Source organism: Tenrec ecaudatus, chromosome 7 (genome assembly GCF_050624435.1).
Source record: "Tenrec ecaudatus isolate mTenEca1 chromosome 7, mTenEca1.hap1, whole genome shotgun sequence".
Classification (NCBI taxonomy): Eukaryota; Metazoa; Chordata; class Mammalia; order Afrosoricida; family Tenrecidae; genus Tenrec; species Tenrec ecaudatus.
In genome coordinates this window covers 160,503,573-160,516,342 of record NC_134536.1, presented here as the reverse complement: position 1 = coordinate 160,516,342, position 12,770 = coordinate 160,503,573, and the positions used below count along the sequence as shown (strand labels likewise).

Below are 12,770 nucleotides of genomic sequence, written 5' to 3'. Positions count from 1 at the left end.
AATGGTTTCACTGGATTTTCGGAACTAAATTGTTGGGGGAAGCAGACATCATGGGCAGCAGCCCAACGCTTAAACCACTGGCCATCATTGCTCCTTCAGAGAGGGGCGATAAGCAACATTAATTCAGCTTGTGCCAAAAACTAAGTTAATATTTGTCCCCTGGGAGTTAATATGTATCAAGAGCTTAGACCAGTGCCTGTCAAACATAGCAAGAGCTACATGAGTGTTTTAAATAAATAAACGGATATAAGAAGTGAGACTTCTCTGATCTCCACCCTCCTTTGCATATTTGCTGGGTGCAAAGTATGACCACCCCCACAGGGCACCTCAGGGCCTAATTTAGAATTATCAGGCCCTCAAATTACACCAAATTCCAGCAGATAAATAGATATGATAAGACCACCTACATCTCTACTGGAATACCCTAGACACACACACACACACACACACACACTTAAAAACAGGCATGCCATACATTCAGAATTATTTATTTTAGTGCCTTCTTGGGGTCAGGATGGACTTCAAGCAGCGATGTAAATTAATTTAGTCCCTGCTCCATGAAGTTTATATATATAGCTTACAGCTCTTGTAACCATCTTGTACATCAATTGTGTCAAGCACATTTGTACCTATGTTGCCATCATTGTTTTCTAGACATTTATTTTTATTGAGTTCTCGATGTCAGCTCCTGTTTCCCCCTCCCCCCACCCTCGTTGCTCCTTGATAAATTATACATTATTATAATTTATAGTTATGCTGACCACTGTCTCCCTTCCGCCAGGGTTTCTGTTGCTCCTCTCCTGGGGGGTTATATGCTGATCATTGTGAGGACCTCTCCCTGCCTTCCCCCTGCTCTTTGAAGCTTATATTCTGAGTGTGTCGGAGGGACTGCTTGTGATAGAGACAGAAATAAACAGATATGTACTTAATAAAATAAATCCCTTCAATAGATCTTTGTTCCTGGTGGTCAGAGATGGAGAGATCTCACCCACCCAAGACCTATGAAAAGTGGTGGAGAGGAGATGACCTGGCTCTGCTGACCAAAACCCGGCTGTCTCTGATTGAGTCAATCCCAATGCACAGTGGCCCAGAGCAGAGTTTCTTCATAGGGATTCTGAAACGAAATCTTTATGAGACCAGGCAACCTCATCTTTCTCCCGTAGACCAGCTGGTGGGTTTGAACCACTGCTCTTGACGTGTTTAACCCACTGTGCCACCCTTCCCTGCTAAGCCTTTGTTGGAGATCTCTAGAGAGAGGGCTGGGTGGGGATGCTGGTGGGGGTGGTAGTGAAAGATGAGGGCTGGGTTAATGGTTACCGGGCAGATTGTTGGGCAATGGCAGCTATGGAAACGCGAGGGAGGCTGGTGACAGCTCTGGGGAGTATCAAGGAGGGCCACACCTGCCAATCTGGGGTGAGACGAGATTAGAGACTGGTTTACCAAGAGGAATGGGAGGGAGGGCGTGTAAAGAAAAGCTTGGAGAAGAAGCTCCCTTGGAGATGAGAGAGGACAAAAGGCAGGGCAAGGAGGCTATATCAGGGTGCAGACTGGGACCTCAAATCCACGGGGCCATCGTGGACGGCTCCAGGAGAGGGCAGTGTTGCTTGTTCTCTGGGGAGTTAGGGTGAAATATTGTGGGGGTGGGGGAAGCCGCCAGCCAGCCAAAGTCAATATTGATGATCAAAGGAGCTGCAGCTAAAACACTGCAGGAGAGAGGAGAGGCGGCAAGAGGTTGTCAAACTTGTTTGTGCTCAGGCCTGACCGCATATTCCAGAGGGAATGCAGGGGACTGGCCAGTAGGAGCAGGAGCAGGAGTGGACCCTGAAGATCCCTTTTCCTCTCCAGGGGAGGGGTCCTGTCTACCGACTGTGAGAGTCATCAGCCCCCCTATGAAATCACTCTACATACTTTGTAGTCTGTCAAGTGCCCACTGAGCTGATTTCAACTCATAGGGACCCCAGGGGACAGAGCAGAGCTTCCCTGAGGATTTTCTGAGCTGGGCTCTGGAGGTACAGGGGTAGGCCTCCAGGTTTTTTATCCAGAAGGGCCTCTGGTGGGGGCTCAGACCATTCACTGTTCGGGCCAGTAGCCAGGTTCTTCACCCCGGTATCCCCAGGACTCTTTCTATAGGGTGTTGTTAAGTCAAGGAGGCAAACGCCAAATACATCCTTCTTTCTGAGGAAACAAGTCTTCCTTTAGGGAGGAGACCAAAAAAGAGGAAGCAGGAGAGGAAACCACTAACTGCTGGTTCCTAGTGGCCTCACTCCACTCCTCCCACAAGTCTCTGCCTTTCTTTGGGGCGCCAGCTCCCCCATGCTTCTCTCTATCCTTGCAAGTTTTTCAGGGACTAGGGTCTTTTATTGGGCAGAGGTTGCTGTAGAGGAAACCAATCTTTTGGACAGGAGAAATTTAGGATATTAATCCAGTTTGGGTGTTTTGGGGGGGAGGGTGGGGGGAGCCGGGTTATAGTCTGAGTCTATTTTCTTCAGGTCATAAGGAACTTGATAAGGACCCCCCCCCCAAGGTCAAGGTTACTGCTTTCCCCTGTTCATTTATTTAGGGACCCAGGACTCCATTCATACTATTTTGTCCGTTTTTCCCCCTCCCCCTCCCCCCATGCTGCTACCACCAGTTTACAGGGTCAGTGCAGCTCTCTTCTTACCCCAGGACATCGCCAAGGCCAAGGCCAAGTCACAGGAAGGGGCCCAGGGCTGGTTGGTAGGCAGAAGCGGAAGCATTAAAGCTGACTAGGCTTTGGGGGCCAGAGCACCCCCCACACACACACGTCTCCCCAAGGCTTAGGCGGGGCTTGGGGTCTCCCTGCTCACACAGTGCAGACCCTTTACAGCACCCTCCCCCTAAGTCTGCCAGCGGCCACGTGGCGCGTCTTCTCTGGGACCAGGGTCCCGATTCAGCATTTGGACCGGGGATGGAGCAGGGAGCCCGGGACCACCTCCCCGGTTGTGAACACCTGCACCCCCGCCGCTGGGGGGGTGGGGGGACACATTTCACCGCTCAGCGGAGGGGTGGGAGCAGGGTTGGTCTGTCCTCCGGGTTAATGAAGCAGGGAAACTGAGGCAGAAGCCCAGTCTCCCCGGGCGGCAGGAGAAACAAGAGGGACCCCGTGTCTCTGCTATCTCTGCCGCCCCTCGCGGTACCGGGCACCGCCCAGGCCGGCCACCCACGGGACCCGCGGGCCCGGGCCGCCTCCGCAGGCGCGGGGCGGGGCTGCCCGGTGAGTCAGCGGCCCCGTCCGGCCCCGAGGAGGGAGCGGCGGGGCGCGGGTTGCGGGGCGCGGGGCCCGAGTCTGGAAGGGGCCGTCCGCGAGGCCCGCCTCCCTGGCCCGGCCCCTCCCAGCTCCCCGCGACGCCCGCTTCCTGGTCCCCGGGTGAACCATGGCTGAAGAACAACCGCAGGTCGAACTGTTCGTCAAGGTAAGGGCCGGTTCCTCCGGGGGGTCCCCACCCCACCCCGAATTGCTGGACGCCGCTTGGGCACGTCTCCCGGTCTCCAGCCTTAGCTGTCCGGACTCCTTCCTCTGGGACTCGCACCCCCACCGCGCCCCGCCCAGGCCCCACTGGCCATCTTTAAAGGGGGTTTCCGCAATCGACTGGGGTGAGCAAGAAGGAGCCCCCAAGGCTGGATGCTGAAAAGTTTTCAAAAGTTGGAAGTTTCCCCGCAGCCCGAGGGCGAGGAATTCAGGGGAGCTGGAAAGACTGACCGCGGGTGGCGGGTGGAGAGTGGGTGGGGGTGGGGTGGGGGACGGGGCAGCCTAACACAGGGTTTGAAGGGGACACCAGTGAAGACCCGCGGTTCAGTTTCGGAGGCGGGTTGGGAATGGGGAGGGGCACGAGGGAAGAGAGAAGTGGGGTGCATGCGAAGAGAAGAGGGTGGGGAGGCTCTGGGTTATGAGAGAGTGCGTGTTGTGGGCGGCCTGTGGGTGGGAGGTAGCCAGTCCATTGGAAAGAACTGGGTGGGGGGTGGAAAGAGAGGGGAGCCAAGTGAAGAAGGCTGGAAGGATGACTTGGGAGAAGCTGGCAAAGGGAGGCTGCTAAGATGGGTTGAGCTATAGCTCCCAGGATACTGGGGAGGGAGAAGTCGGAAGGCCCAGGAGTACCTTCAGGAGGTTGGGGGTTAGACAGAAGCAAGAGAAAAAGCCTTGGCCTGACTCCCCATTTCAGTGGAGGGGAGTTAAGAAAGGTGCCCTGGTATTTGGGTATCAAACCCCAGGCGGTAATCTTCCTGGCAGCCGCTCCCCTTCACACACCCCCCCCCCCATTGGGCCTGCCTTTCCTAGTCTTAGGACCTGGTCTCCCTGCCCCTCTCCATCTGTGCCTGCCTGTCTGGGAGTGCTCCCATTCCTCCCTTTCCTGCCTCCTCTCTGGCCACTTGGCCCCTTCAGTGAGTCTCTGTGTGCAGTGGGTTTCTCAGGCAGCCATTCCACCCCCACCCCCCCACCCCCCACCCCCCACCCCCGCTCCCCTCCGCCCCCACCCCCACACCCAGTGGAGTGGAGAGCACAGGTCCAACCCTCTTAGGTGTGGTCCCACCTCACTCTCACACTGCGTGCCTCAGGGGCGATTTTTACTCCTGGGTGAGGCTGTACCACAGAGGTCTGGGCCCTGAGTCCTGCTAGAGGAGAGGGGGATTATCTGGAGTTGGGGACTGATTCCTGGTGCTGGGGAGACCCCTGGAGGGTTGGTGGGAAGAGGGAAGGGGCCTTAGCTACCCCAAGCCAAGTCTCCCTGGTCCCTGCCCCCACTTCCTTGCCAGGAAGGAAGCTGCTAAGGCCTCAGACACTGAGAGATGAATCACCCACTGCCAAGGGAATGAGGTCACCACGTGGCGATTAGAAAGGAGCCCCCCAACCCCAACAAGGCCTCAGGAGGACCCCTTGATTCCCTACCCAGAAATAGCTTGGGGAGGGGGCGGGCAGGGGAGAAGTAAAGAATCAGAATTCAAGCTTCCACGCCATGTGAGTTCCTGCCCTCGATGCCGTATCATTCTGAGAGTGGGAATCTGGGCCTCTAGCTGCGACTCTGTGCTCACTAAAGGCCCAAGCCCCTTTCCTCTCTGGGGTTCAAGTTCTCTAAGACCGAGACCCTCTGCCTACCTCCTCCTACCTGCCCTCAACTCTCTGAGGCTTCAGAAACCTGCCTCTGTGGAAAATCTGCCTCTTGGCCCAGCTCAAGTGGGGAGAACTGAGTTCTGGGGAGAGCTCCTCGGGCGGTGGGGAGGCCTGGGCGGCCATCCTGTGGTTGCGACTGGGCAGAAACAGCTGGGTCTGGAAGCAGGAGGTGCAGAGAATGGCCTGGGGAAGAGCATGAGGTGTCCCGGGCCTAACCTCAGGGTGGGGGTTGCTTTTCAGGCTGGCAGTGATGGGGCCAAGATTGGGAACTGCCCCTTCTCCCAGAGACTGTTCATGGTGCTCTGGCTCAAGGGAGTCACCTTCAACGTCACCACTGTTGACACCAAGAGGTGGGCCCACTTCTGTTCCTTTAAACATTCCTCACACTTACAAATACCAGCCCCACCCATCTACCCACCCTGCCCTGCTATCCACCCAGAACCCCTTGATCTTCCCATATCACATCCCTCCATCGCCCCTATCCCTGCCCCCTTTTCCTGTCCTGATGCCTGACTTCCTCCTCCAGGCGAACGGAGACAGTCCAGAAGCTGTGCCCAGGAGGACAGCTCCCATTCCTGCTGTATGGCACAGAAGTACACACAGACACCAACAAGATTGAGGAATTTTTGGAGGCTGTGCTATGCCCTCCCAGGTATGGGGCACTGGGCCAAAGGGGAAGGGGGAGCTGGGAGAGTCCACGAAAGAGCAGAGGGTGAAGAGTGTGAAGACAGATGTGTTGGGGTCCTAGGGCAGGTGAGCCGAGGCTTCCCCCTAGAAAGATACCTGACTCCGTGTTTCTCCCATGGGCTCTCAGGTACCCCAAGCTGGCAGCACTGAACCCCGAGTCCAACACAGCTGGGCTGGACGTATTTGCCAAATTTTCTGCCTACATCAAGAATTCAAACCCAGCACTCAATGAAAGTGAGTCCTGTGGGTCAGAGACCTGGATCCTAAGGGGAATGGGGGAAGCCCAAGAGGTTGTGAGGCAATGGGGGCATCTGGAAGTTCAGCTATCAAACTATTGGGGAGATGGAGCAGATTTATTAGCAAACATCTTCCCTTCTTTTAGTTTTGCTAAGTGTTCGTGCTGGCCATGACTTTTAAACCTCTCCTTTTGTTGCCTGGCCTCTATGCCCCACCCTGGCGGTGGGGATGGGGGTGGGGGCTGACTGCTGCAATGCTTTCTGGCAGAACAGGCTTGTGCTTAATTAAGAACCATGCCATGAGGGAGGGGGAAGTGGGGAGGGAGGGGGCAAATGAGCAGCTGATATTAAGGGCCCAAGTAGAAGGCAAATGTTTTGAGAATGAGGAGGGCAACAAATGCACGTATGTGCTTGACACAATGGATGGATGGATGGATGGATGGATGGATGGATGGATGGATGGATGGATGGATGCTGGTAAGAATTTTACAAGCCCCCAATAAAATATTTTTTAAAAAAGAAAGAAAGAACCATAACTCTAGCGCCAGACAACTTGAGTCTACATCCAACTAGCTTGGGGTGCACACGGTAACCTGCACATCATCGATGTCCACATCTAGAAACTGAAGATAACAATAGGCACTCCATAGGTGGTGGTGAGAATTAAACGTGTTTTCATATGTAAAATGCTTGGAGGGATTTAGAAAACTAACCACATCATCCTCATCATCGGCCTCAGTTATTGTGTTGGCGTCAGTGTACCATTCTTTTCTGCCGTCATGGGGGCGGCCTAGATTGGCCTTGTTCCCAATGTTCCAACCAGTTCTCCTCTGGCACAGATCTGGAGAAGGGGCTCCTGAAAGCCCTAAAGATTTTGGACAATTACTTGATATCCCCGCTCCCAGAAGAAGTGGATGAGACCAGTGCTGAGGACGAGGGCGTCTCTCAGAGGAAGTTTCTGGATGGCAATGAGCTCACCCTGGCTGATTGCAACCTGTTGCCCAAGCTCCACATTGTCCAGGTGGGTACTCAGGGTCAGGTGAGGCTGACTGGAGGGATGGCCCTGTAAGGAACCCTCCCCCCTCCCCCCCCCCCGCCCCTTGGGCTTTCCCAAGGTAAAAACCACTTCTTAGGGTGGTTTCCCAAGACTGCCACCAATGGCAGACCCCACCCAATCCTTCTTGGCAGTCACTGCTGGCAAGACCGATGCTCGAGAGGATTACATTCCGTGATACAAGCCGAGGGTGCAAACAGATCGCCCCAAAGTAATACATCGCGATATTACTTTCCAGAATGTTCCTTCTGTCCCCATATCACTACCTGATCCTTGGTAGCTTCAGTCTCCACTTCCTCTTGTGGAAGATAAGAACTGCTGGTTCCCATGATTTCTGGTTATAGCCTCAAGAATCTAGTGTAGGGGTTGAAACATGGGCCCAATGTCGGTCTGCCACAGAACTGTGATCGGATCATTTGCTGCGCACTAGGCACTGGAAGGTACAAAGATGTGTTGTGTGCTGATTGGCGTTTGTGGAATCTAGGCCAGGCAACATCCAAGTGGAAGTTAATGATAAAGAGCAGAGACAAAACTCACCATGGAAATTGAAGAGAATTTCGGGACAATTGAAGAATAGCTTCCGATTACTAAAAATCAAAAGGAAAGTCACTCGCTCCCTTGCTGCCATTGGTGTCCCAGCAAGCCGATAGGACAGAGTAGACCTGCCCCTGTGGGATAGCGGGGTCTGGAAAGGGATTTGCCCTCAATGGCTGGGGTTTCAGTAAATGGAGAGGGAGAGTACAGACATCACAGGAGGAGGAGGACGGAGATGATTGCAGATGAGTCAGGGGGAAATGAGAATCTATTGGAGAAGTCAGAAGGTGGAGGTTCTAGAAGGCTGGATTTTATCATGCGACAGCCAATGTGGCCACCCAAGACTCACAGATGGTCCCTCTCTTCTCCCACCCCTAGGTCGTCTGTAAGAAGTACCGCGATTTCTCCATCCCGGAGCAGCTGCGGGGAGTCCACCGGTACCTGCGCAATGCTTACGCGCGGGAAGAATTCGCCTCCACGTGTCCGGATGATGAGGAGATTGAGCTGGCCTATGAGCAAGTGGCCAAAGCCCTGAAATAAGCTTCTGGGGGTGGGAGTGGGGGTTGGCATTTGCCTCCCTCCATTTTCTCCACCAGGGCTCCGGGTGATTTCCACACAGCTACCAATGGACATACTCCAAAAGGCAGTGGGCGGGGATCCTGGGGGGCACTTGTGCCAGGCTGTCTAGGGAGAGGAGGGGAATCCAAGGGGAAGCCTCATGAGATTTTTATGGTGGGGTGGGGTGGGTAAGACAACGTATTTCGTTAATAAAATACAGAATGAAACCTAGTGGTGTTTTTACACGGAGATGGCATGAAGTCTGGGTGATACGGAAGTAAGGGTGGGTGGTGAATGAGCTTGCAACCCAGACCAAGACCGGTTATAAGATTAAGGAGGGTGGGTTGTGGTAGGGCTGCCATTCTTAGTGTGAGAAAGTAAGATGCTGCTCCGTCCCCACCTAGTGCAGTCCTGTGGTCCAGGCCATGTTTGCAGCCTATCCACTAGGGCGGGCCAGAGCTGGGTGGGCCCAGACACTCGTGGGGCGGGGCTTGGTCCTGGAAGTGTGTGTGTGAGTGTGTGTGTGTGTGTGTGTGTGTGTGTGTGTGTGTGTAGGGGGGGGAAGCTTCGTCTCTGGAAGGGGCCCGGCCTAGCAGGGGGAGTGGGCGTGGCCCCGGAGAGCCCCGCCCCGTCCCGCTTAGACAATGCCCCGGAGCCGCCAGACAGTCGTGCCCCCCGCCCGATCTTAGTGCAGGGGCTCGCCTACCCTGGGAACCCCTCAAAAGCCAGAGCTCTCCATCCCCGCAGCTTGAAGACTAGGACTCCCCTCTTCACCCACTCTGCCCTCGAAAGGGAGGGACCAGAGCTGAGAACGCAGCGCGGCAGGAGTGGGGGGGATGGCTGCTTGAGCTTGAGGTGAGTCCAGGAGGGTGAGGGTGAGGGGGTCCCCAGGACCGTATGGGGGCCAGAATTTGGTTCTTGTGAGTGCTGGATCCGAGGCCAGCATTTGTATGCGGAGCTTGGCCGGGCGCACTTTGGGGAAGATGGACTAGCGGGGACCGGCTCCTGGAACCCAGAGTGGCCTCTGCTCCCCGGAACCACGCCCCCGTTTCCACGCCCCTATTTCGTTTTTCAACCTCTCCCAGTCTCCGGGGACTCGGTCTGGTTTACACTGGGTCGTGGTAGGGGCAGCGTGACCGCCCGGGTGGAGAGAGGATGCTTAACTCCTTACGCGCTAATGAATCCCTCCTTCTCAGCCCCTCTCTTCCTTCCTTGCTCGGGGCTCCAGGACTTCCACCCCCCCGGGCCCTGACTCTCCCTAGCGGTCTCTCCGGGCCCCATTACCCCTGCGCGTCCCTCGCTGGACCTCTGGTCCCTCGGGCGTCCAGCAGTGGAGGGTTAAGGGGGCGGGGCCGCTGCATTTTTGAGGAGTGAGCGCATCCTAGCGGTTGCCAAGAGGGGCGCCGGACAGGAACCTCCCGAAGCCCCCAGAGCAAGACCAACAGGTGTTTGGGAGACCAAGGTCCGGGTCCTGCTGGAAGGACTTCTCTAAAACTGCCGACTATCGCGGGTTCAAGGTTAAGGGCGGGGGGCGGGGGCGTCGATCAAAGCAGGGGGTCTAAATGGGTGGGACGAGTGGGAGGGGCGCCCGGAGATGGCCAGAGAAGCTCGGGCATTTTTATCCAGCCCCATGTCCGTCTCCGCCTGTTTCTTGCTCAGCTTCCCCCTTTCTCTCTCTCCCCTGTGACAGGTGAAGTAACCGGAGAAAACGAAGCAGACATCCCTGCGCCAGAAGAGGCATCCGTGTGGATGGGATGGGGACGCCGGGGGAGGGGCTGGGCCGCTGCTCCCACGCCCTGATCCGAGGGGTCCCGGCGAGCTTAGGGTCGGGGGAGGGGTCAGGGGCTGGTCTCCCACCGCTGGACCTGGCCAAAGCCCAGAGGGAGCACGGCGTGCTGGGAGGTAAACTGAGGCAGCGCCTGGGTCTGCAGCTGCTAGAACTGCCTCCTGAGGAGTCGCTGCCGCTCGGAACGCTGCTTGGTGACACGGCCGTGATCCAAGGGGACACAGCCTTAATCACGCGGCCCTGGAGCCCCGCCCGCCGGCCGGAGGTGAGCGGCGGGGCGAGGGTGGGAAGTAGTAAGAGGGTGGGCGAAGCTCCGGAGTTCAGGGAAGGAATAGTGGAGTGAGGTGTCTCCGGCCCCAAGGTGGATGGAGTCCGCAAAGCCCTCCAGGACCTGGGTCTCCGCATTGTGGAGATGGGGGATGAGAACGCGACGCTGGATGGCACCGACGTGCTCTTCACCGGTGAGGCCGGGCAGCGAGGCGGGAGAGTGGGCTTCCTCAGACCCCTGGTGGTCACTCACTGCCCCCTCCGCGGCCTGCCCTGCCTCAGGCCGCGAGTTTTTCGTAGGCCTCTCCAAATGGACCAATCACCGAGGAGCTGAGATCGTGGCCGACACGTTCCAGGTGAAGAACTGGCTCCGTCGGGGGGGCGGGGGCTGGAGAGCAGGGGTGGGGGAGCCTGAGAGCAGTTTTTGTTCCAGGTGCCCCCTCACCCCCAACTCCTCCCCTTCCTTTATTCTCCCCAGGACTTCGCTGTGTCCACTGTGCCGGTCTCCGGTCCCTCCCACCTGCGCAGCCTCTGCGGAATGGGAGGGCCGCGAACTGTAGTGGCGGGCAGCAGCGACGCTGCCCAGAAGGCTGTCCGGGTGAGGAGGGCGTGGCTTGGGTGGGCGTGGCTGGCGCGTGTGGGCGTGGTCTGGTCAGGAGAGGCGGGGCTCTGGGGGCCCTTAGAGAAGTCAACCCAACCCTTGCCCTCAAGGAGTTGTCCACGGGGTGGGAAAGGATGGGAAGGGAAGCGCAGTAAACAAGATTTAACAATCCAGCCGGAGAGGGCACAGGGAAGCTGTACAACAGGGGCAGTTCACATCTTCTGCCTAAGTTTCAGGAAGCTCCCCAAAGGTGGCATCTAAGATGGGACTTAAAAAATGGGTGGGACCTCCGGGTGGGGGCTGGAGACAGGGAGAAGAGGGAGAGGGGTACAGGTAGGTAGCACTGCATGTGAATTCAAAGTGGTTATTATGGACGGTTGAGTGTGTTCCAACTCATCGCGACCCTAGACTACAGGATGACGTAGAACTGCCCCCATACTTTATTAGGCTTCAGCCTATAGGAAAGCCCCGGATGGATGGAAGGCTAACCTTTCCCTTTAGCAGCTGGGTGGGTGACTTAACCATTGCATCGCCAGAGCCTCTTAAATTCGAGGTAGAAATGAACAAATGTATCCAAAGCTCCGGCCACTAGTATGAGCTATCATGAGTCCCCAAACATAACTCTGTCCCCACCTTAGGGTGGTTGGCCAGACTGACCAACCACCGGGTTGCCCAGAGGTTCTAAGGATCTACGATTTCTCTCCATCTACTCTCCCCCAGGCCATGGCAGCACTGACCGATCACCCCTACACCTCCCTGACCCTCCCAGACGACGCTGCCGCTGATTGTCTCTTTCTCCGTCCTGGGTTGCCAGGGGCCTCTCCATTCCTCTTGCACCGTGGAGGTGGGGACCTGCCCACCAGCCAAGAGGTGAGGGCAAGCAGCATCTCCACCAGCCTCAGGCCTTTCTGGTGGGAGGTTGGAGAACTAGCGGAGTGGGTGCTCTGGGAGCTTGGGTGGGGCCACTCTGAGCGGTCTGGAAGTGGGGCCTGGCTCTGGCCTCAGAGGCTTACCTTCCGTCCACTGTACCCTCCCTGCAGGCACTGCAGAAGCTCACTGATGTCACCCTGGTACCCGTGTCCTGCTCAGAACTGGAGAAGGTGGGCGCTGGGCTCAGCTCCCTCTGCCTGGTGCTCAGCACGCGCCCCCACAGCTGAGGCCAGCCACGAGGTCCTGGCTGGCTGGCTGGGGGTAGGGGAGCAGTGGAATAAAAGGAGAGGAAGGTTAGATAGCTGAGATGGTGAGTAGGTAGTAGTGGGGGGAGGGCTCCAAAATGGGGGGAGGGCATAGTGTGAGAAAAAGACTGGGGCCACTGGGTGAGTCCTCGCCCCCAAAACCAATAAAATAGAACTGACCTTTTAGACTAGGCTGTGGCTGCTGTCTTATTGGGCCAGAGGGACAGGGGAAGGGCTGAAATCTGAGGGTGGGGTCAGTGCTGGAACAGAGGCGTCTCACTCAGCAAACCCTCCTTAGGAACTTACTCATTGCCCAACCTGGTCATAAATGCTTGGGTGCAATATGGACAGACAGAACTTCTACTGTAAGGAGTATGTCAGAGAAGGGAGAGAATGGGCGGGCCACTCTCTGGAGAGATCGCAATGTGAGATGACTTAGAGAAGGACGGATTGTCTGTCCGCCCTGATTGACAGAGGGGCAATGCATCCAGGGACAGTCACCCATTTACTGTTTATTGAGGCATGCCTTGGCAGTGACCCGACAAGGGTCAGTCTGCTCGTGGCAGGGGATTCGGTTGCAAACTGAAGCACAGGTTGTAATGGAGCAAGTCGCGGGAGGCTATTGCTGTGAGTGGGGGTCCTGGAGGCAGGAGAGTGGGAAGGGGTAGAGTGAGGAGGGTCATAACAGGCTTCCCAGAAAAGGTTACATTTGAACCAAGTCCAGAAGAATTAAGCAAGTAGTGG

The 12,770-nt window shown here is 56.4% G+C and overlaps 2 protein-coding genes across 5 annotated transcripts; both read left to right on the top strand.

The window, feature by feature from the left end:
- The first annotated feature begins 3,259 nt into the window (after window positions 1-3,259).
- On the top strand, window positions 3,260-8,424 carry CLIC1 (chloride intracellular channel 1). The gene is made up of 6 exons (XM_075555386.1): window positions 3,260-3,434; window positions 5,369-5,478; window positions 5,655-5,780; window positions 5,943-6,049; window positions 6,891-7,072; window positions 8,018-8,424. Exons 1-6 carry the CDS (start codon window positions 3,396-3,398, stop codon window positions 8,177-8,179), a joined length of 726 nt encoding a protein of 241 aa, XP_075411501.1. The 5' UTR covers window positions 3,260-3,395; the 3' UTR covers window positions 8,180-8,424.
- Window positions 8,425-8,824: 400 nt separating this feature from the next.
- DDAH2 (DDAH family member 2, ADMA-independent) lies at window positions 8,825-12,212 on the top strand. 4 transcript variants are annotated; one of them, XM_075555382.1, is made up of 7 exons: window positions 8,825-9,052; window positions 9,888-10,248; window positions 10,345-10,444; window positions 10,533-10,606; window positions 10,729-10,848; window positions 11,572-11,721; window positions 11,892-12,212. In XM_075555382.1, exons 2-7 carry the CDS (start codon window positions 9,952-9,954, stop codon window positions 12,006-12,008), a joined length of 858 nt encoding a protein of 285 aa, XP_075411497.1. In that variant the 5' UTR covers window positions 8,825-9,052; window positions 9,888-9,951; the 3' UTR covers window positions 12,009-12,212. The 4 variants fall into 4 exon arrangements, with proteins under 4 accessions (XP_075411497.1, XP_075411500.1, XP_075411498.1 ...); XM_075555385.1 differs by lacking the exon at window positions 8,825-9,052 and adding an exon at window positions 9,339-9,642; XM_075555383.1 differs by lacking the exon at window positions 8,825-9,052 and adding an exon at window positions 9,339-9,659.
- The last annotated feature ends 558 nt before the right edge of the window (window positions 12,213-12,770 follow it).